General features: G+C 41.3%; 2 protein-coding genes across 2 annotated transcripts; both read right to left on the bottom strand.

Annotated features, from left to right (window-relative positions):
• Positions 1-345: 345 nt before the first annotated feature.
• On the bottom strand, positions 346-9,616 carry txndc11 (thioredoxin domain containing 11). Its single transcript, XM_083930045.1, has 13 exons — positions 9,321-9,616; positions 8,074-8,170; positions 7,686-7,805; positions 7,283-7,380; positions 6,782-6,911; positions 6,526-6,619; positions 6,186-6,298; positions 5,310-5,513; positions 3,730-4,432; positions 2,969-3,156; positions 2,744-2,856; positions 2,494-2,574; positions 346-2,222 (listed from the first exon to the last, which is right to left on the bottom strand). Exons 1-13 carry the CDS (start codon positions 9,443-9,445, stop codon positions 1,694-1,696), a joined length of 2,595 nt encoding a protein of 864 aa, XP_083786171.1. The 5' UTR covers positions 9,446-9,616; the 3' UTR covers positions 346-1,693.
• A 2,349-nt stretch (positions 9,617-11,965) lies between these two features.
• Positions 11,966-21,147, bottom strand: LOC310958936 (bifunctional apoptosis regulator-like). Its single transcript, XM_083930099.1, has 9 exons — positions 21,064-21,147; positions 19,133-19,433; positions 18,847-18,945; positions 17,987-18,080; positions 15,617-15,789; positions 15,249-15,393; positions 14,629-14,808; positions 14,108-14,304; positions 11,966-13,185 (listed from the first exon to the last, which is right to left on the bottom strand). Exons 2-9 carry the CDS (start codon positions 19,423-19,425, stop codon positions 12,993-12,995), a joined length of 1,374 nt encoding a protein of 457 aa, XP_083786225.1. The 5' UTR covers positions 19,426-19,433; positions 21,064-21,147; the 3' UTR covers positions 11,966-12,992.
• Between the last annotated feature and the right edge of the window lie 2,558 nt (positions 21,148-23,705).

The following is a 23,705-nucleotide window of genomic DNA, read 5'->3' as shown; positions in this document are numbered from 1 at the left end:
CCCAGCCGGGATTCAAACCAGGAACCCTCTCGCTGTGATACATTGCTAACCACCACAACACTGCTTTATAAAATGTTATATCTGCCATTTCAGACTTCTTGTATCAGCAGCGCCGCAGCTTCTTTCGCTGATATGTATTCACTAAGTTTTCAAAAAGGGATCTAACTATTCCCAGTCCACACTCCCTGACATCACATCACACCACACCAAACGACAGGCGGAGAATAAGATGAAAGACCTTTTTAATCAGTAAAAACAGGTGCAATATCTCACGTGTAAACAATTGCAGCATCTCATTCTTAATACCTGAATAGTTACATAGAAATAATATTTTAGTGACTCGATGATTCCTGTAAAAATAGTTTAACAAAAGTTTCCCCTTCTTTCAAAAATACAAAAGAAAGTTTTCGCTAATGAGTTCAAGTGCTCTTTGGCTCACCTCCAGGTCGGTGAGCAGGATCCCCGTCTTCAGTATTAAATAAGTCTCAGCTTCATTATTAGCCCTCTCTCCCTGCAGCCAAACTCTACATCACTAACCCGTCATGTACTTATCTTATGTACATCGATCTATAAGCAAAGGGCTGTTGGCAAAACAGTCTCTCAGCCTGTAGCAGCATATTAGTGGCATTGTCTTTACCTTAAGGGCAGAGAACCAGGCCTTTATTTCTAATATTCCACAGTTAACCTTCCTTTTGTTTACCTTTTGTCCTGATAAGTTCAGTGTAATGTACATTTCCGCAGTACTAATCCATCTGTACAGCCGGTTGTGCCAGGTGTTTCCCCCCCAAACGATGTAAAGATACCATAATAGTATCGTCCTCCAGCACCCTTTCTTTCATAGATAGATTTAATGTACATTTCCGCAGTACTTATTCCATCAGTACAGCCGGTTGTGCTGATGAAAGGTGTTCGATATAAAGCTACCATAATCGAAACGTCCCCCAGCACCCTTTCTTTCATAGATAGGCTTTTAATGTGAAAAAGCATCTAGAAGAATGTAAGGCAAAGAAGGAAGAAGCTGAATAAATTAGAGTATTAAACAGAACTGCAGTGTGGTGAGTAGAACCAGACTTAGCGCTGTGGAAATGCACATCTGACTGAACTCACCATGTAAGCTACATTTCAACCCCCTTACTGAGATTCTGCCATTATTTTAATATCAGCCTTTGTATAATAACTACCAGTAATTCAGGGAAGGTGGAGAATTTGGCTGCGGGGTCTGTGTAGTTTGTTTAACTCAGTTTACGTCAACAGAAATGACGTTTTAGCGAGCACGGTTGGCACTGAACGCCCATCCTAGTGTCTTCCTAAGAGTGGATAAACCCACTGTTATGACAGCACCTTGGAGTAGTCTGTCTCTAACAAACACTGCCGTTTGCCCTCGCTCGCTATCCACCTTCATTTCTTTTAAAGGGATTCCTTACTTATGTCCTTAAAAGATCCCTATCATCAGCAGTGTTCGGTTTTCTTCTGACAGATCGTAGCTGTCGTTTCTTCCTCTTTTCCATGACAAATCAGGTCATGATGCTCCTTTGGTTTTACATGACCTCCTCATTCGAGCTTCATTTTACTCAGAAATCCCTCATGTTTCAGCACATCTCTCAGGTCTAATCACATCTTTTTTTCCCTCCTTCATTTCCTCTCTCTCTTCCTCTTCTCTGCGTTGCTCTCAGGATTCCCAGCAGGCTTATGGTCAGGAGGCCATGTGGTTTCTTTTGTGTTCTGGCTCATTTCTCTCCACCTCTGCCTGCTCTTGAACCTCCGTCCTGTCCTTCAGCGCCCTCAGCAGGACCCTGAGCAGCGTGTTCTCATTCAGCAGGGTTTCAGAGGTGTCTGCTAGCTCCTGCAGCCGCCTCACCGCCTCCCCTAGCTGCCGGCTCTTCTCCCGGTGCTGTTCCTCTAAGCTCTGCCTCTCTCTCTGCAGCTGTTCGCTCTGTGCTTCTAAACTGAGAGCGTCAAACGTCAGTCTTCGGTTGTCGCGCCACAGCTGCGCAAGCTGTTGGGAGAGACGTTCGCGTGCGTGACGCAGCGCAGAAACCTCTCGCTGGATTGCCAGAAACTCTGCACGGAGGATGGTACTGGGTCCTGAACCCTCTGCCCCGCCAGAAGCTGCCACTGGTTTGTCTGCATATTGTACAGAGCCAGAGTGCTGCAGGAGGAAGTGGAGGAGGTTGGGTAATGTGATGGGCAGGTCGTCAGGAAACTTCACACTGTAATGTTTTCTTGAAGAGAAACAGAAACAAAAGAGTGAAAATAATTCAGCTGAAATTCACAAAACCGTGGTGAAATACTATTTTGTTTTTGAGACAAAACCGTCAAACAATCAATGAGTCGTCAGTAATGAGGTACTCACTCCGGAAAGTCTACAAGAGCTGCAACTAACAAGTCTTTAGTTATCAACTAATCTGCCAATTATTTTCCTTTATTAACTGATTGTTTTGTATCTAAAATGTCAGAAAACAGTGAAAAAATGCGTGTGCGTGCGTTCCTTACCTGTATTTGGGAAAGAGAAGAATCGAGGGAACGTGATCCACCATGAACTCCCATGGAAGATCGTTACGTGCGACATTCACCCTACACAGAGATAACGTGGTTATATTATTCATTATTTTCTCTTAAAAAGGTTGATCCAGAAAAATAATGTCTAACTGTTAATGAAAGTTTCTTTTGCAATGAAAACAAAACCATATCAAACGCACAGTACTCCCACGATACATGAAATAACAGTGAAACATGCACTAACCTGGCCACAGTGATGGTGGTGTTTTCCTGTAGTAATCTTGCCAGCTGGATGATGACGTGGTTGAGAACAGAGCAGAATCCACACCACTGAGTGTAGTAGAACAGCAGCACATCCTGTCGGAGAACACACATTTAGGTTTTCTGCCACAGCTGAAGTTCATGAATACAATACTTAATGCTGAGTCCTTCAAACAAATGGAGGAAATGAAACTGAGTCTTTTCTCACCTTTTCGAGGTCCATGACGAAGGGCAGGAAGGAGGACGTGGTCAGTTCTGTGATGAGGAGGCGTGGAGGCGAGTGCTGGTGTTCGTCTGGATGACTGGTTTCCCCCTCCCCTCCTTTCCCGTCTCCTTCTCCTACCAAGTGTCTCTGCAAGAGGCTGTACGGAGCACTGAAGTTCTGGATGAAGGCCTCTTTAAGGCGATACAGAGACACACACACAATGAAAAAAGAAAAATCGACTCAGACTTCTTTGTTTGATGATGACGATGATGTAATTGACTCCAACAGGAGGCAACACAAAACTCAGATATATTTCTAAACTATGGCTGCATCTAACTAAGTGGAATTTACCAAATAGCACATATAGTCCAGAAAGGCCTGAATACTATAGATTTAAATCTGATGGTTCATGTCCACAGCTGTGTTTTTTGGTCACCCTGCTTCCTAGCAGTGGACGCTTGATAGGCTTCTCACTAGCAGTCATCAATTTCTCTTCTCTTACTGCCTGCTCCTGGATTTCAAACCAGAAACTTTCTCTTATTTCTGAAATAGTTCACCACATTGTGTTTCTTAAGACATGTTCAGCGAGGAATCAGCCATGCACTTGCTGAATCTGTCGACTGTAAGCTATTAAGTTTTTCTGCCTTTAGACGTGATCTGATGACATCTTGTACAAACTAGTGTGTTTCAAGTAGAACTCAGCTGTAAGAATTTCACACCAAATAAAACAATGCGGTATGAACGAAATACTGTCCTGGTCTTACCCAGAGACTCTGTCAGCGTGGCTGCCGGGCTGCGGTGGAGAACATAATGAACTTCATCCTTCAGGTTCACAATAGCTGCAAACGACCCATCGCCTTGTACATCAGCCCCCCGGTGAAGAGAAGCACTTCTGTTTCCTGTTGCCCCGAGCCTCACCGCCAGAGGCCAGTTCAGAGCAACGTCCAGCACGTAGAACCTGAGCGTCCTGTTGGTCCGACACCAGAGCCCTGTGATGCCGTCTCCTCCCTGCTGAGGGTCAGAGGATGGAGGTGTGGAGGAAGGAGGAGGCTCAAGAGGAGCTCTTTGCATGTCAGGCGCCTCCTTGGCTTGTGATTCATTGAGTTGAGGTTCTACTTTTCTGCAGCAGGCACTGTATTGACTAAATGGGCTGTAGCTGCTCAGAAAGTTGCTACAGCCCAGTGAGGTTGCGGTTTTTATGGACACATCGAGTAGATGGTCTAGGCAGCAGTGTCGGAGATAAGACTGCAACATGTCTCCTCCTTGAGTCGTGGAGGGAAACGAGCAGTGTACAGAGGAGCTGGTTAGGCTCGAAAGTGACAAACTGAGACACACTTCACACACACTTGTACGGGACTCTGGGAGAAGAACTGACTGGCAACACAGTGAGTGGGAGGGGAAACTTTTGTCCAAGCTGGATTGGTTATTGTTGTCACAGGAATGATAACGAACAGCAATGTCTGCAACCTGAAAGGCAAAAGATACAAAATAATAATATATAGGAAATGTAAGCATTAGGATCAACTGGTAGCCTGTGGGGGAAGGTTAAGATAAGGGCGATGTGGTTCGTTGTCCCTACTGTAGCATTTTTAACCAACTGCAATTTACATTTATTACAGCCGTGTAAACAGGATGAAATAAAATGGGTAAATTTCTCCAGATCAGCTGAGAATATAAGAAAAATGTCAGATTTTTCATATGTTTGGATCAGCAGAGAGTTAGTGGAGAAAGCAGGACTGTTCAACTTTTTTGATTTGAGCATCAAAACTGAGGTTACAGAGTAATAACTTCTCGTTTTACTTAATTTCCAACTCAAGTTCTTACTCCTGCTACGGTCATGAGCAGCGCTGCTGTATACATTTTATTTATAAAACTTAACACCATCCAAGTCACTTCTTGGCCCAGATGGCAGGTGATAGGCTCCCGCGTCATGACACGCCTATGCCCTAGCCTCGGGCATAGGGCATAGGGCATCGAGCTTTATTCAGCCGGCTGCAGACATCTTGTCTCACCACCAACTAACCCATCGGTTAATTTGTAAAGTATAATAAAAGTCTGGGTGTCGTCAGAATAACAAATGTATAATTGTGACTAATGTCTCAGGGAAGAAGCATGTAAACAGAAAACAGTAGAGGACCTCAAACGGTCACCAAGTATGAGACCGAAAGTTTAATGCATTTCCAACACTAATAGATCTTAGGTTGAGGGAGGATTGTAACAAGAGTAGAGCACTTTCAGAGAGTTCTATAACAAAGCAAGATGCTCCATTGTATCAAATGAAATACTGAGGTAAAGAACTGGAAGTGAGGTCATTTTTGTGATTTTTTTTCCTGTGTCTGCTCACCTGCTGTAGTATGGGGCTGGGTTTGGACCCGAGGGGATTATGCGGCAGGAACAGCAGCAGTGCCGGACCTTTACTCAGCTCATGTTCCAGGAGACGGGACTTTGTTCCTGGAGGCTGCAGCCACTTGAGGATTGTCTCGTGGTGTTCAAACACCCACCTACAGATGGCCTCTGATGTGAAGTTGCGTTCCCTTCGAGGGAAAATCTGACAGAAGAAAACATACAGCCCCATTGCCAGTTTGATGTCTTAGTATACATCCAAAATGTATCCATTAAGGGTATGACGAGACCCTCGGCTCACGAGACGATACACTATTGGGTTCACGAGAACGAGATGAGACAAGATTTAAACACTATTCTTTCATTTTCAATATTATTATGATTTAAGCAGAGAGCTGTGGTCGTGTTGCAAGTGTCTTTGCATAGTGCTTGTGTTAGCCGCGGTGTAGCCTACGGTACTCAGGCTGGTAAAGCAGCGGTCACCCAGCTCTGGAGCTGCGGGCAGGAGCCTGGGACCAACGCGTTTTGTCTGCTCGTCAGGTATGGAGGCTTCTGGTCCGTCAGGTGCAAACACTGTGACTATAACTTGTCAGGTTAAAGAAGCTGCGGGTCTGTGTTTGTGTTACGGTGCTGATGGCACTATCTTCTTACAGTGATCACTGCTAACATATTATTTGTGTCTTATCTGTCACTCTGTTGCCGTTTCCACTTACATATTGATATTGCAAACAACTTTTCACCTCGATGTGAAATATCGTCTCATTTTAATATCGCAAGGTCTCGTGAATCAATATCTCGTCACACCCCTGGTATCCAGCATTAAATTACAGTTTTTAAACCAGTGTTTTAACCGTCACGGCCCGGTGACATTGCTTACCAAAGAGGAGTTAAATCTTCTGTAAAGGTAAACGGTTTCATCTTCTTTCAGTGAGATGGCCTCTGCCACCTGTTTGTTGGTCACGACCCCGAAACGTACAACACCACGGAAATCTGCATCAGAAAAACAGACAGACTTAGTGCTGACGACATTAATCACACATTTTACCCACCATTGTGCATTTCGTCTTATAATTATTTTTCCTTAACTCACTGTTATCGGCAACGTTACAAAGACAATGTTTCACAAAACTTGGCCATTTTTGTTCTCGTCGTATTTGTAGTGATGAAACTTTTAGATTTGAAAGAACAGGTTTCAATACAGCATGATCACTTTTTACCTCTTTTTAGGGCTTGAAGGGCCGAGGACAGATATGTGATGTACCCCGGTGGCTGAGGAGAGGAGTTAAACTGGAAGAAACCCACCACACGAGGCTGGAAAATACACAGGAGACGGCCAATTCAACTTTAACTTTCAGGTTGTTCCTTAAAGAAAGCTAACATTAGCAACTTGCATAACGTTAACTCTTTCACACGGCTTGGAATAAACTGATTTTCTGCCAACTCTCCACCAGATGGCCCGAGGCCAAACAATACCTCGTGATATGAGAGGAACTCTTCGAGTGTGGCTCTTGATGGGAGGTAAGTGAGCGGTGTGATGACTCGAAGGATAAAATTTTCCATATATGGAGCCACAATCGGACCCTTGTACTCTATGGGTCCAAACCTGCAGCACAAAAACACACAGACAAACAACATAATGGAAACAATGTCCGGTTTTACGTTACGTTTTATATTTTTTGGACATTTTAAGCGGCCATTAGAAAGGAAATGTGGGGAACAACATACAACAAATGTCCCTGGCCGCACACAAACTGGGAACGTTGTGATTAATGGTCATTGAGTGCCTCAATTCTGGCTGATTTTAGAGAAAGTTCTTGACTCACGTTACAACAATTTGCTGCTAACTACAGATCATTAAACATGAATCTTATGAACTGAAGCAAGAATGTAAAAATCCCAGCTGTTCTGTTGTCACATCCGTTATTTTACCATTTCAGTGAAAGAAAACTAACTTTGAAAGGATGAGCGTCTTACCTTCTATAAAACAGATGGATGATTGGATACTGATAGAAACGGTATTGCTTCCTGCATTTTCCGTGACTCCACCAGCAATTAACAGCCACAAACTGCACCTGTGTTTGTGTTTAAGGGAGTGAGAAAGAAACAGAATTAAACAAGCAAAGTCATTCTCAGTCATACGTGAGATCAGCTTTACCATTAAAAAAATTACCCCCAAAATACACCTGAAGAGTCAAATCCCAACAGTCAGTTTTTCTTTGAATTTAAGGGTTGATGCAATGTAAGTCGGTTGCTATAACAACGAGCCATTGTTTTGTACTACCCTATTAGTGGTCATCTGATAGGGTGTCAACTTAAGCTGCTGTTTGCTAGTAAACATTCCTGCAGAGTGCTTGCCGTGCGTACGGGTGTTCTGTACCTGTTTGGCCAGCTTCTTAGCCACCTGCTGCACCTCCTGCCTGGCAGCCATCGAGTGAGCACACCACGGTGCATAGAAGAAGATGAGAGATACCTCCGCCACACTCCTGAGACGCTCCACCTAGAGAGAAAATGTCAGTGTTATTGACATTAAACACTTGTAGTTGAAGTGCTATGAGAAACCCATAGAGCTCCAATGAGCTTCACACACGAGGAATGTAATCAATACTAGGCTGTGTGCGCTCTGTAGTCTTGTCCCATTACTTCTCTGTTATAGTCGTTCTCAAATCCATTCATCGTGTAGGTTTTTCAATATCAAATGAGGGAAATTCCAGTAACATCTGACTCACGACAAAGTGTTTTTTGCTGCACGTGTTTGGGAATCTCACCTGGTCTAGCTGACCCAAGTAGAGGTCCACTACCGGGGCCTCGGCGGAGAAGAACCGCACAGAAGGTCGAGCTGCCGCCACCACATTCTTAGCACGGCTACAAAAAGAAAAACAAATTATGTAAATAAGTAAATGTATGTAAATCAGAAATCATGACGAACCCAAAACTGAGTCCCCTGCATCAAGCTGAGCATGCAGGCACTGGCTCCAGTGATTTCTTACTCAGTTGATTATTGACAAAGAAACAAAGAAACAATTTTGATATCTATGTATTCCTTTGAATTTACTCACCAAAATCCCAGAAATTCTCTGATTTGCTGCTTTTTTTATTGTTGTAAATTAAATCTTTTTAGGTTTTGCATTTTCGTTCAGAGTAAACAAACTTCATTTTATGCTGTAGGCACTTGTCTTCAGGTATTTTATAGGATAAATGAGCATATAATATATTTAAGATTGGTTTATGGTTGCTACTAAGAATCATTTTCATTATGGATTGTTGTTTTGTCACAGTCCAAACCTCTAAAATAATAATTTTTTGTACTATAATTAAGAAAAACAGCAAATCCTTTGATTTGAAAAGGTGGATTTAGACAATGTTTGGCATCATCTTTGACTAAAACAGTCAAATGGGCGATAGATTGATCAAAATAGTTTTATAGTCTCTGTTTCAGCTCAACAGATGTTTGTACTTCTACTTTTTGTATACTTGCAATAAGGTTTATTTTATTAACAATAATACTGCTTATTTACAATAATACTGCTTATTTCACTCCCTTAAAATATAACAATACTTCTTCCACCACAACCTGGAAAGAAGCAGGACGTGTCTGAGATCATTTGTTTGCAGTTTGCTTCAAGTTTGAGTCTTAGCAGCTGAAACACCTCCACAGCTGCTTCACTGGGACATGAATGTGTTGTTTACTACATATCTATGACTGTTACACAGCTGTCTGTGGAGTCATTTACAAACACAGATGCCAAACCCTGAGAAAAATTAAGATATTAAAGGAATAAGCAACACCTCTGGGTAGCACACTGTCTGTTTAAACGGGTTAAAGCACAAGTTAATCCTCCTGTCCTACAGTACACGTCAGTTTCAGACCCTGCTTAGTTGCAAGTAGCTACATAATAATTAAGACTAGCTAATTTACGGTTTACTAATGCTACAACAACATTCATCTCCCAGCACAGTCACCACTATGTTCAGTCATGAGTTAGCCAGGTCACACAAACACACCGACTGTTACCTGCAGGAGAACTTGACGGCCAGTATGAGCAGGACGCCGAGCACGATAGTCCCGCAGAGTAGAGCCGGTCTCCGGGCCATCAGAAACAGCACCTGCCGGAGAGACTGCCGCACCCGGCGCAGCATTACAGGCTGTCGTCGGCTCTCCGTCCCATTTATACGCCCCGGGTGCTGCTCACCGCGTCCATTTGCCTAAGTGAGGGGCGGAGAGGAGGACTAGGACGACAGAGGGGGGACGGAGCTAACCTGGATTGGACATGGGTGCTGTTGGTGCGGAAGGTTTTCAAACGCGGTCGGACCAACCTTTCTTCCCCACGTAGACTTTTCACTTCCGCAACAATGACGTAAGGGAGAGACCGTAAAGTGCTGCCGGCCCTTTAAAAGCGCGCGGTACAATTTCGTGGTAATCTAGGTTTCAGGTACAAAATTTCACTTGAATTAAAACGGATATTCAAGATGTATAAGAAAATTATCACCTTTTAATTCTTGTTTGTATTATTTTTGCGTAGCGAGTTTTACGTTCTCTTTTGAGACCGTCCCTACGTTGTTATGGCGACAGGCGTTGTTGCCATGGCGGCGGTTGAACACTAGAGGGCGGTCGTTGAAAAGTTTCAATCAGTCCAACTTTATTTGTATAGCACCTCTGTGACATTGACAATGTGTCTTTGCTCTCTACACCACTGGTTCTCAAGCTGTGGTGCTCAAACTCTCTCTGGTGCTTGGTGCTTGAAGGAATCTCCAACTTAAACTTTTAAAATCTGTGAAATGTACTTTAGAATAAGTTTAGCATTTCCTGTCAGATTTGTGTGTGAGAGATTGGTGGTTCGATCCCCACCTCCCCCAGTCCACATGTCGAAGTGTCCTTGGGCAAGACACTGATCCCCGAATTGCTCCCCGTGCTGTGAATGGTTACATTAAATTAGATGGTCTGTAGATGTCCACTGCCATCAGTGTGAATGTGACAAACACTGTGAAAGCGCCTTGAGTGGTCAGAAGACTAGAAAGGCACTATATAGGTACAAGTCCATTCACCATCTATGTAGTCATGAACAGGAGCTAAAACTGTGATGGCAAGTTAGTAAGCTGAGGTAAAATAATTGGTTTGGAAACCCTGACATGTCAGTTTGATGCTACAGTCAACAGTGAATAATCTTCTGATGAGGAATAAACCCTCCTGTCTGTAGCTGAATGGTGTCGGCCTACTCTGCTGTATTTGAACATTGGTCTGAGTGTTCATACTTAGAGAGAGAGAGCTTTTCTGAGGTGGTAGAAAAGTACAAAGTTTGAAAACCAGTGCTACTATTTAGACTTTAACCCTCAAGCATTGGTGCAGATCCCGAGGCGGGGGACGAGGGGGACATGTCCCCTCCAATTTCTGAAAAACAAAGATGAATGAATGAATTGTCCCCCAGTAAAAAAATACCCTCAATTATTGAAAATTGAACAAATGTATTTTCAGACTTCACATTCTTCACATTCAAGAAATGATTGAAAATGATGGGGAAAAAAATGTTTGACAAATCTCTGCTCTCCTCCACTACAACGCAAATGAACGGGTCGTTTCTTACACAGACGCTGTTGATCAGCAGGCTTCATATTTTGATATTCATCCACATCAAGTAATCATGCATGAAGTAGTTCCATACACTGGGAGAAAAGGAAGATGGAGTAGACATTACATGACCCTTAAAATGATGATTTACTAATATAACAGTTAAGTAAGTAGCGATATGCACTGTTGGCTGTTTAGGATAAATAAACAAGAAAGGTAAAGCACAGTAAATGAATCCATGTGCAGCACTTTTTTAATGATATGATTTATGTTCATGGTGTGAGTCGCATACGCCCCCCCATCCTAAGATGGGATGTGCACCCCTGCCCTCAAGATAACCATTGTTTTATTCTGTGTGGTCTTATTTTATATGACTTATATTACATGTAATTTGAAGGTTATATAAAAAATAATGGCCGTAAAATATTTTAATCAAAAACAAGGCTATATAATGAAGGTTTTACAAGTTTTAGTGTTTTAGCTCTAGTATTATCTGTGCAGGAACCATAAACAGTCTATGATCTAAACAGCAAAATTCTTGCACTCTCACTTTAAAACGCAAAAAAATAAAATAAGATATAAACAATATGCAATATATCAAAGATGCCATTGGTATAGTTTGGACTATATAAAAAAAACACATTATATAAAATTATTTTATTGACATATGGCCTATAGGAGATACATAAAACTGAACCTGTGGAAGCAAGTAACCCAAAGGACCGATGAAAGTTAATGGTTTTTATAGATGAACTAACCAAGATCTGTTCACAGAGCATTTAAAAGGTCAACCAGGAACAGTCAGAGATGTGATAAGTTAAATATAGTGGGAAATATTTTCTTTAGACAGTGTTGCATTGCTTAGGTGCATATATTTTTTTAAAATATGGAGTTGGTATTGTAATGTTTATAATGACCATTTATTTTATCTAAATTGTTGCATTGTAAGTAGTTTGTTATATAACTGGGTGAACAACTACTTAAGTATTCGAGCATATCCCCGGAAGTTTTATCCGTCCTTATAAACAAACTTATCCTCATTACATTGTCCAGCAGTTACTACCTCATGAGAAAAACACATCCACCCAAAAGCATAACATTATTTAAAAATCTTTATTTTTCCTTTCTCATTATAGAACATTAAAGAACAAAATCACAGTGTCGAACTTTTTAAGTGCAAATGAACAACGTAAAAAATAAAAGTCTCTGATAAACTCCACCTGTCGATCACACGGGAACATATCCTGCACACAAAATGTCTCTGAACAATAAAAAAAAATGTGCAACACAACATTCGACAGCAGTATCTACAGTTTCACCTCAAAATTAAAAACATTAGAAAATATCCCTATCAGCATCTCACATTGAATTAAGAACATGTTTCATTTTAAATGTAAGCGACACATGAATTGTAAAATAAATGCCTGGAATTCCTGGAACATTGCTTCATAGTTTTTGTTTTTCCTTTGAATCAACTGTAAAGCCTGAGGTCCAGGCTGCAGAACTACAAACCTCAACATTTGACGCTATTAATCACGTTACCAAACCTCATAGAGTGAGTTTTACGACGGCTCTGTGGAACCCAGATTGCAGTCAAAGTCAGAACTGCTGTTTCCCATTCAAACTGATACTAAAGCAGCAGTTGTTTATTTAATTGATTGTGGATTACATGCCATAAAGACAGTCGTTTTGTTCCACCTTTCATTGGACTGCATGCATCTCAGTGCTACAAAGCTATCAGAGAACTCACGATGAGGCCGGTCTTTACTACCATCAGTACTTGAACATTATTATTATTTGCATAACTGCCCTCTAGAACATTTAGGCAATGTGGTTTGTGAATGCACTGTACAGGGAGACCAGAGTAATCTCTCCTAATCGATAACTATAGTTTCTCATCTTGTCGGTTTTGTTTCTCCTACAAAGCTTCTTTTGTTCCGCACGGCGACCGTCCAGGAGAGAGACAAGACTGGAGGCAGGAGAACTTCCCCCCCAACAGCAAATAATCCAGTCTCATGTGAGTAAACTGCTGAAATTGAACGCTTCTCTTCAGCAACTGGATTTCTGGCTATTTTATTTGCTGTGAACAGCATAGTTGAGCACTGGCTGCATGCAGTTTTGTTACAGTGCCTGTGTTTCGGGGTGCATTAGATGCTGCACCACTAGGTCTATGTTAATGATGGGACTGAAGTAGAGAGCCCAGTAGAAGAGGCAGTTGCACACAAACTGAGGGACAAAAGGCCACAGGAGGGCGAAGGCGAAACCCTGAGATAACATCTTCCACAAGTGATTCCACATCTTGCGTGGCAGAGATCTAAGGAAAGTGGAAGACAGAAGTTAGTGTATTTAACCATCTCCACCACAGAAACTGACCTCCCTGTAAATTCACATGTAGCTTAACTTACAATTACATTTTGCCTTAAAGGTTGAATATGAAGAATATTTATTAAAAGCTAGATTTAAAAAAATAACAATAACCCCACGGGGCGTTTTGAGGGTAAGTATTGCTTTTCCATAAAGAATATGTTTAGTTTGAATTAATATTGCTGGTTGTCTGTTATTACTGTAGCTACTGTAGGCTGGCACTGGGTGAAATGGAGTTTGCCAAGGCAGCTGCTTGGGAGGTTCAGTGAAGGGGGCGTTATTTGTCCCAGCAGCTGAGTGGCCGGAGACGGGTAAAAACCAGCGTCAGTATAGGCCAAGCATTCACTCCATGGACTGAGATAAAGGAGTTCAGGGGCATTAAAACGCACGGCCACATGGCTACAGAAACAAGGAATCATTTTGAGTTGAGAGCTAATCGATTACACATCACTCAAAGAAAGAATTCCAGTTGAAGACTTACTAACGTTAAATACTGTTGTAAAATTATTGATTAGTCCAAATTAGTGGTTACTCTGAATGATTCATCGCTTGACATGGAGCAGGCTGATCGTTTGACACACTAGGCAACGAACCTGGCAACCCGACTGTTGGATTTATTTTGTTGTTGTTGCGACTGCGATCTTGAGACACTAGATGGCGGTGTTCTGCTCATTCTCCGTATTCAACCTTTAATGTTCTAGTAGTGTAGGAATTTCAAATACATACAAAATACAGGACGCTTGCATTGTTTGTTTGCTGCTTCGCCCATGCATCTCAGCTGTCGTTGAGTTACGTTAAAGACTAATAAATGTATTTCAAAACAGAAAGCAGACAAAATAAACAGAAAGATAGCACCCGGCCGTCACCCATACCTGATCCTGGCTCTCGTCCAGAGTGTCCACAGGGCGCAGCCCTCCAGCATAGACAGCAGCATGGCGTTAACAATAATGAAGCGAGATGTCCAGTAGTGGACGGCCAGCCAGTCCCAAGCAAACTCTGCTATCAGCTGGTATGGAAGCAGGAGGTACTTTACAAGAAACTCTGCCCACTGCCGCCAGCTGGGCTCCAACTAACAAACACAGAAACAGGGTGAGAAAGAAAAGATGAAGGTTGAGAATAGTTTTAAACAGTTAAAATAGGCATGAATGTAAGACAGATGAGTTAGTTACAGTATCTGCATGCAGATGAACAATCAGATATTTAAATAATATAATTCTAGCAGTGATATTTTATTCAGAATAAGATTATCACCACTGCCTTTTTCAAATACTGTATTTTATGGTGCGTTATAATGGGGGAGGATGTCATGGATCCACCGCCTCGGTTTGCCGGATAAAAATCCAGTTTTTAAGATGGACCAATAGAAAGACACACCCTGTTTGCGAAGTATCACCTGTGTATTGAGGAAGCTGCTCTCCACTGAGTGGCCGATGTGTGAGATGGCCGGACAGCAGGTGTGCAGGAAGGGCAGGAAGGTTTCCGAGTAGTCGAATAAATACAAATAGAAGAGCGTGAGACGAGGGGACCGCTTCAGTGCGTACAGCAAGAACAGAGACTTCCCTGCATTGGTAGCCTGGCAGAAAGTGAGACACATTTAAGAATACAGAGTAAGAGGAAAGTTGTTTATGCAAGAAAAATAGCACACAAACTATTTGGAGATTCAGTTCTTAAAATCTCAATCAGATGATTTTCTTAAACGAAGCCTGTGGTTTTAACACTAGAGCAAAGGTCATATCCTTAAATACATGTTAATACAGTGCATGATACTGCAGTGAAGGTGGAAGTGAAACAAGATCTTTAACACAAACTTTCTCAGAGTTACTATCACTGAAATAAATCAACTTTATATTGACTCATCTAAAAGATGCAAATAAGTGCTGAAAGTACTAACGGCATGTGAAGTTGTAGTACAACAGGACAAGTATTTGCAAACCAAAGATGCAAAATACACTGAAAAGGCTAATGATCAGTAGTTTGTTGTTGTTATAATCTAGAGCAGAAAAGACACTTTACCTTGTATTCCCAGAGGTTCTGAGGAGGTTTGACACCCAGGGCTTTAACTCTGTCCAGTTCAGCCAGAACAGCCCGCCGGTGAGCCTGGTTTTCGATACTGTACGGAGGTTTTAACAACTCTTCGTCCCCCAGCATCAACAGCAGCCTATAGCAAAGAAATCCACACCACCTCTGTAGCGTTAGGGTTGTCTGTGCAAGTCTAAACCTCAGTAGAGAACAATGGACTACAGTAGTACACTTCAAAGATGACAATATGATGGATAAATATGGCCCAACTCAGATATGTAGAGTATAACGTGTCTGCATTTCAAAACCAGAGCAAGGAAAGCAAACAGAAATTGTGCTGGATTCAAATGTAATTCATTTACCTCCCATTAACGTTCTCCTGCTGGAAAGGTTCTCTATAAAACTGGGCCCAGGGCCCCAAGTGTTCCAGCCAGGACACGACCTCCTCCGGCGTCCAGTGAGACACGGGCTTAGTGATCAGCAGGTCGTGCTGCTCCACCACACCACTGCTCCAGTGATACACCAGCACCATCACCTGGAGTCAAACAGATATTAACAAACAAAGTTACAGAGGGCACTCGCTTTAATGCTGCTTACACCACTCCAGGATGCATGCAAGAAAATATTTAGTTCACAAAGCTGCTGTTGGTGAGGAGTAGAAGATTAACAGGCTTGCACGGTGACTGGACTCCCTCACGGGCCAGACTTGTGCCAACTAGTGACACCGTTCCCAGCTCTAGTGCAGCCTACAGTACATCCAGTTACTGTGTCAACCATTGCAACTGGAGGTCACTTGTGTTTGACTTAAACCTGCAGCAGCATAATTAATCAAAGTATAACACTTTTTTGTTATGATTTGATAAAATGCATTACTTTTCACATCTTTTAAACAATAAATTACCAATTTCCATTTGCACTGTTATTAGAATGTATTGCTTAACATGCACACTGTCGCAGACCAAGCTCTGTAATGCTGCGGTACAACTGCATGTGCGTTTCTACAGGTTTTCTACCATACTGCGCTCCATTTCTCTCACTGTTACAGAATGTTAACAGGTATGGAAATAAGCACCCAATGTGTCACCTTTTTGTGTCATTAGGTAATGTTAGAAAAGAGAGGTCATTTAAAAATTCCTAAATGTGAGTGCTGTGCCAGCACTGCCGTGAAATTGCTAATCATCAAGCCAAGTGTCCATGACAGCTACAAAAACAGTAACCGCTTGACCTTGGTAAATATAAGTAATGTGCATAATTAGGGACAACTTGTAGTGTATCTTTGCATTGATAAAGTTAAGAACATGAGCATAGCAATAAAATAAGAAATAATATATGTGCATTGTGCTGTTCTTAAGTTGTCAATTCTCCTACAAGGACTAAAAGGCTAATCCCAGTTTTCCCAGCATGATGACAAATTTGGATCAATCAGCGATCATCCGTTAGATTAAACTATCGGAATCTCAGGCTCCAGGGAATAGTATTTTCCAGTACAGTTCATTCAAGCCAAGGAAAACACAAAGTCAGCAGCATCCAAAACAAACTGATGCTATGCACACAGGCCCAGCTCCCCTTTACTAAACAGGACCATGCTCTCATCTATTAGCACACACACACACACACACACACACCCACACACAAAATGTACTGCCACGTAGCAAGACACACAGTTACGTTGCTCCCAAGTGCCACATGGACAAAATCAACATGATCTGTCTACATGATACGAACAACTGACCTCTTCATCTACTATTGGGATAACCTTTAAAAATTACAAACCACTGTTGTTAAAATATACAACAACCTAAAAATACAGTTGTTAAGTGAAGTTAAATTAAATTATTTGAAGAAGAATAAACAGTGTAGGTGCGATATTACCAACTAATAATGGTTCAAGTTAAGATTACTGTCCTCCAAAGGCACATTGGTCAGTATTCTGGAGTAAAAAAATTGGTACATGGAACAAATGCTCTCTTCGTGACATTATGATTAAATAGTAAATAACTGATTAGCGATTAGGGATCGACCAATATGGATTTTTAAGGGCTGTTACCAATATTTGGAGCCGATACTGCCTTTGCGCCCTCAATTTACATCATAAAAATCATAAAAATGACACGATGATAACAAATGTTACGAGTCTCAGTTAAAAAAAAAAAAAAAAGGAACATTTATTGAGCCTGTGGACGCCTGTCTGTAAACAATACCGGTAAAAAGCGGCGAACGCAGCAGCCAGCATCGGCCGATACAGACACACCTAAAATACGTAAATATCGTCCGATAATATCAGCTGGCCGATGAATCGTCCATCACTATTAGCGATGCCCCATTGCAAAGTACCAATTTGATAATAATGACCTCAAACCCTTTGACTGCATAATGTGTCTTATCCAATAATTCAAACTGATTAAACTAATTATTACATTGCTCAAAATACAATTTGTTTAACATCATAGCCATTTATAACACTCGTATCCACAACAATTTACAAACGACGGTTAAACAAATAGGTTTCTATACCAAACTCTATCAAGTGCCCGGTCTTTAAAAACATAATTTCTGTTTTCTAATAAGAAAAGAAAACCACAATCGTGTGTTATTCAGAAAATAAGACGAAAATTGTGTTCAAGTGAGGTTATGTTAGTCCCAAGTGTTCTTACTTTAGCATGTTCAATGTGTCAGTGGTACCTAATAGACAGGCCAGTTAGTAAACACAAAGGGTGAGTTGTGCTACTTACGGCCACACACGTGAGTGCAGTCAGGACTCCGGAAAAGAAGAAGCCTGCTCCTTTGTGCTTGTTTGTCCTGGATCTTCCCAAGTTGTCCCCATACCTAAAAACACGTAAATATTTGCTTCAAACTATAGAAGGCATCATCTAAAAGTAAACAGATTAGACAGACACATTGGAAAGTTCGTGGGGACAACATAACATCATTGTTAGAGGGATCTCCTTTGGACACGACGGTATCTCTGGCTCTGCTGCCTCCATTTGGATCCTTTACGTTTTGAATTGTCCATTGTGAGTCTGACAATGTTATAGGAGTGCAGTGCAAAATCTCTGGAGTACCCTTTCAGTGTTTACTGAGCTGACACACTTCTAAAGCCTTGGATCAAAATGGCTTGTATCATAAGCCCCCTTTCACCCATGCACTGCAAACCTGAAGTTATCTAGACATTAACCGGCAGGGCTGTATGTGTGAAAGCAAATATCGATTCAGTTGGACTGGGCATCAAATGGAGTTTACCCTGCCAGCTTCGCATGCAAAGACTGTTTAATCTCAGAGTGGGCACTTGTGAATACAGGCTCATTCTCCTGTGTATCCGCACAGACTCACTGGCGTACGGCGTTTATATCATGCGTTGGCAAACAAGGAGAAGGGTGATTTACACAAAGTCTGCGACGAAACTGTCCGGCTGGAGAGACGATGAGATTTGGGAACCTCGTGTCAGTAAAGACCGACATCAAAACCATCAGACTAATTTAATGAACGGCTCGGTTATTTTTGACCAAATGTGTGTGAAGGAGAAACTCCAGATTATATCCTGACATTGTCCGGACTTCAGATGTGAAAACGGCTACAGAATATAGTGTAGTACCTCTGGAAAGCCAGCAAGCTTCGGGAAATTTTGGGGTTAGCCTGGATCTCTGCTCTCCTCCGCTGAACGACCTCACTGAACAGCTTTTCAGTTGCATCCCTGAAGACGAGAGAATTAAATCAAAAAGTGCAATTAATAGATGACACACATACACACATACACGTTTTTTGTCTTTAGAAGTTGTCAGTAGGTCTCTGTTCTCTACTGTACTTGAATGAAATGTGAATACTGTGGTCAGAAAATCAAACATTCATTCCCTGATATGATCTGGCTGTGAAAAGCATACCTCAGCAGTATGTTGATTTTAGGAAAGCCTTCCCACTTCTCCCGGCACTCTGGGCACTCATTCTTGTGAGAGGACTCCCACCACAGAGCCAGACAGTGGCGGCAAAAGTTATGGCCACAGGTCAAGGTGGTGGGGTTCACCAAGATGTCGTAGCAACAGTGGCATAAAAATTCATCTTCTGAGAGGTTGGTGGTGGGGGGCCTCCACTCAGGAGATTCAGATAAGTGAGGGGGGTCGTCCATTAATGCCAACAGACTGTCATCTGATGAATTCCACTCCATCTGGGGCAACATGTCCGAGTCTAAATGAAGGGAGAACCAGGTTACTAAAGAACAAACTGCAGTTTAAAAAGGAACGTGTCAGTGCTTTTGTCCTGTTTTTGTCCCTGTGTTTTAACCTATTTACAATTTATATATTATATATTTAACATCACAGCTTAGTACTTTGTAAACCATGCTGTTTTTTATGTTTTTTTCAGGAATGCATTGACTTTCAATCATTGCCTAACAGTATGATACAATTAACAAACTCTTGGGTTGTGTAAATCCATCACAATGTGTAAATCGATCACAATGAAGTGATCATCAAGTCTGCACTATGTTATATTGCTGCTGTGATACAGTTTAGGGCTGCAACTAACAATTATTATTCATATTGATTAAACTACTAAACTATGTTTTCAAAAGGTGATGTTTTAAAGTATCTACTTTTGTCTAACCAACAACCCAAACCTAGCTTAAAATGAAGTACAGAGATGGAAGTTGATTAATTTGACAGCTCCAGCTAGTTTAGAAAGAGGGTGCTATATGATTTTTCATGTTATACGGAAATGAATCGAACTCAACAGCTGCCTGGAAAGCACTTGAACATGTACAGTACACATTATTATTATCAGACCCCTGCAGTCACTCTGAGGACCCCCTGTTTAAGATCTCGGGGTTAAGGTACTAGCAGAAACATATATGCAATCATACATGACCATATGGTTCTTACATTCATACAAGCATATGAATGAGCAAGGCATAAGAATGATTTCTAGGGTTCATGCACCTTTTCCGAGGCTAAATTCAAGCACTTTCAAGGTCCATTTTCAAGCATTTCCAGCACTTGAATACATGAATACACACATTAAAATCACTTTAAAAGAGATGGTATTACAACTGAAATTATTTTGTACTACCAGAAGAATAAGAAATTAAATTACATTTCTATTCTCGTTGTGACAGAAATGCACATGCAATTTCAAGCATTTTCAAGCACTTCATCCAAAACCCAAGCCCTTTCCCAACCTTGAAAACACACCATTAAAATTCAAGCATTTTCAAGCACTTCATCCAAAACCAAGCACTTTTCAAACCTTGAAAACACCATTAAAATTCAAGCATTTTCAAGCACTTCATCCAAAACTCAAACACTTTCCCAACCTTGAAAACACAACATTAAAATTCAAGCATTTTCAAGGATTGTGCTCCGGGGCTGCAGCTGGATAGTGTTGCCCGTGCGAGCCCTGGATTTGAGCACTTTGGACACTCAATATGATCCAGATAGTGTCTTGTGTACAAGTAGGCGTGATAGCGTTGAGTAGCGATAACGTCAAGTTAATCACAAACACAACATGTTGTATTAACTTTGATAGCAGCAAACGTTAACTTAGCTAACTGGTCACTTCTCGGTCTGAACGTAGGCTAATGTCATTCCTAACTGTATCAGCAGCCAAAACAACAACAACATATAACGCTAATGCTCTGTAAAGCAGAAAGAGCCGTTTACTGATGTTACATTAGCTTTAAGACTGATGCGCCAGTAAGCTAACGTTAGCATCACATCCGTGTTAGTACCGTGACAGTTTTATCTCGCGTCAGGCTCGGTCCTCTGAAACGTGACCAGCTGGAGGAAGACATACTGGTCCATGAATGGTTAAAATAACTTACGTGTGTGTGTGTCGTAAGTTAACTCTGAATCAAACCGTCCACGGAACCGAGGGAGCACGTACTTCTGTCGCCATGACTCCGCCGCTCTCTGCCGCTGCTGCTGCTGCGGAGCTGAAAAACCCCACTCACTCACTCACATGCACGAGCACGTCAGCGTGTCAGAGTGTCAGAGTGTCAGCAGCGTGCGGGTACCCGATAACACTCGTCATCGGTCACACGCTCACGTTGATCAGAAACATCTAATTATGATGTATCCAGGCTTTATTAGTATGGGAATTATATTATATCACACAATTTTTCTCCTCATAAAACTATGATTTGGAATTATGAGCATATAACCAAACTAAATAAGTCCCTGGGTAGAATTTTTTTAAATTATTTTTAAAGATTTATTTCAACAACGAAGGTCATATAATGTCACATGAGATGTTTCTACAAAAAAAAAGTATTTCCCATCAAACCCAAGGATATTTATAGTTAGTTCTATCCCCAATGCTTTGAAAGAGCTAATAAAAGGCTGCATGAATAAACTACAGAAGGTTATTAACCCTCAACAGACACTTTACTAGATGGAATTTCATTTATCAGTTACAAATTTTCCAAAAAAACATATTAAAAGATGCTTTTATAGCAAAAGGAAAATAACCCCTAATGGAAAGACTTATGAGAACTCCCTCTTCAATAACACAAACTGGAATAGAGCTTGGTTTGTGTTGGTTTGTTATTTTGCTTTTGAAATATTTATTTGTACTGATGTTTAAAAAATAACATAAAAATGAGGCTACAAAAATTAATAAAAAGGAAAAGAAACACATTCAAAAAAAGGCCTAATAACTGTGCGTTTAGGGTTATTTTCACTATTTTCACGGTAAGAAAATGCGTCTTTGCCTCGTCACCCTCTGCGAACAAATTAATAAAGTAAGTTTTCATTTGCTTATGAATAAAAAAACAAATTCCAGCTGAAATTGTGCTCCAAACTCTACCTGAATAAATACAAAAAAAGTGTGTTCCTGCCTGCAGCTGGAGAAGAAGTGGAGGGAGGACGGAGGCGGACGTCTGTAGTCGTCCTGGTGATGTTGCAAAGCAGACAGGTGTTTCAGCCATGTGGCGTTTTAAAGCGGCTTCAGCTCAAAGGTCAGATCAGACTCTGTCACACTGTGAGGTATGATTATGTATTCCCGACCACGGTCATAACAGAACTGTAACCTATTAACCTACTAACACATCGGCTCCAAACCAAAATGAGTTGTTTTGAGATACATTAAGTAGTAAAAATGTGTGTGATGTGTGTGTTTTTATAAGGTGAAACAGATAACATGAGAATCACAGGGAGGGTTTCCAATAGTCTACTCTTGAAATGTTTTAATTCTGAGAAATGATGCACACCATCATAGGTCTTAGTATGTGTTTGATAAAGTCACAATTAATACATTAAATCTCCCACCACCGATTGAAATACACAGCCTTGATGGTTAGATAACAAAAAAAACAAGAACAACAACAACATGAACTACTTTATCACTGTTACTTTATCATAGCTTAATAATATAATCTGTATTCTCATTCATTGTTTCTATGTAATGTGTATTATTTAAGGTGTAAATTCTTGATTTGTCATTTCTTTTGTTTTCTATCTATCCATCTATAGATCTATCCATCTATAGATCTATCCATGTATAGATCTATCTATCCATAGATATATCTGTTTATCCATCTATCTATCTATCTATCTATCTATCTATCTATCTATCTATCCATCTATCTATCTATCTATCTATCTATCTATCTATCTATCTATCTATCTATCTATCTATCTATCTATCTATCTATCTATCTATCTATCTATCTATCTATCTATCTATCTATCTATCTATCTATCTATCTATCTATCTATCTATCTCTCTATCTATCTATCTATCTATCTATCTATCTCTCTCTCTTTCTCTCTCTCTTTCTCCATCTATCTCTCTCTCTCTCTCTAGCTATCTCTCTCTCTAGCTATCTATCTGTCTCCTCTATCATCTCTCTCTATATATATATATTTCTCTATCTATTTCTCTCTCTCTCTCTCTCTCTCTACCTCCTGTATTCCCCCTGTTCCCCGTGTTCTCTCTCTCTCCCTCCTGTATTCCCCCTGTTCCCAGTGTTCTCTCTCTCTACCTCCTGTATTCCCCCTGTTCCCCGTGTTCTCTCTCTCTCTCCCTCCTGTATTCCCCCTGTTCCCCCTGTTCTCTCTCCCTACCTCCTGTATTCCCCCTGTTCCCTGTGTTCTCTCTCTCTCCCTCCTGTATTCCCCCTGTTCCCCGTGTTCTCTCTCTCTCTCTCTCCCTCCTGTATTCCCCCTGTTCCCCGTGTTCTCTCTCTCGCCCTCCTGTATTCCCCCTGTTCCCCGTGTTCTCTCTCTCTACCTCCTGTATTCCCCCTGTTCTCTATCTCTCCCTCCTGTATTCCCCCTGTACCCTGTGTTCTCTCTCTCTCCCTCCTGTATTCCCCCTGTTCCCCGTGTTCTCTCTCTCTACCTCCTGTATTCCCCCTGTTCTCTCTCTCTCCCTCCTGTATTCCCCCTGTTCCCCGTGTTCTCTCTCTCTCCCTCCTGTATTCCCTCTGTTCCCCGTGTTCTCTCTCTCTCTCCCTCCTGTATT

This window comes from Echiichthys vipera, assembly GCF_963691815.1.
Source record: "Echiichthys vipera genome assembly, chromosome: 2".
Lineage (NCBI taxonomy): Eukaryota > Metazoa > Chordata > Actinopteri > Perciformes > Trachinidae > Echiichthys > Echiichthys vipera.
This window is presented reverse-complemented; position numbering and strand designations above follow the sequence as displayed.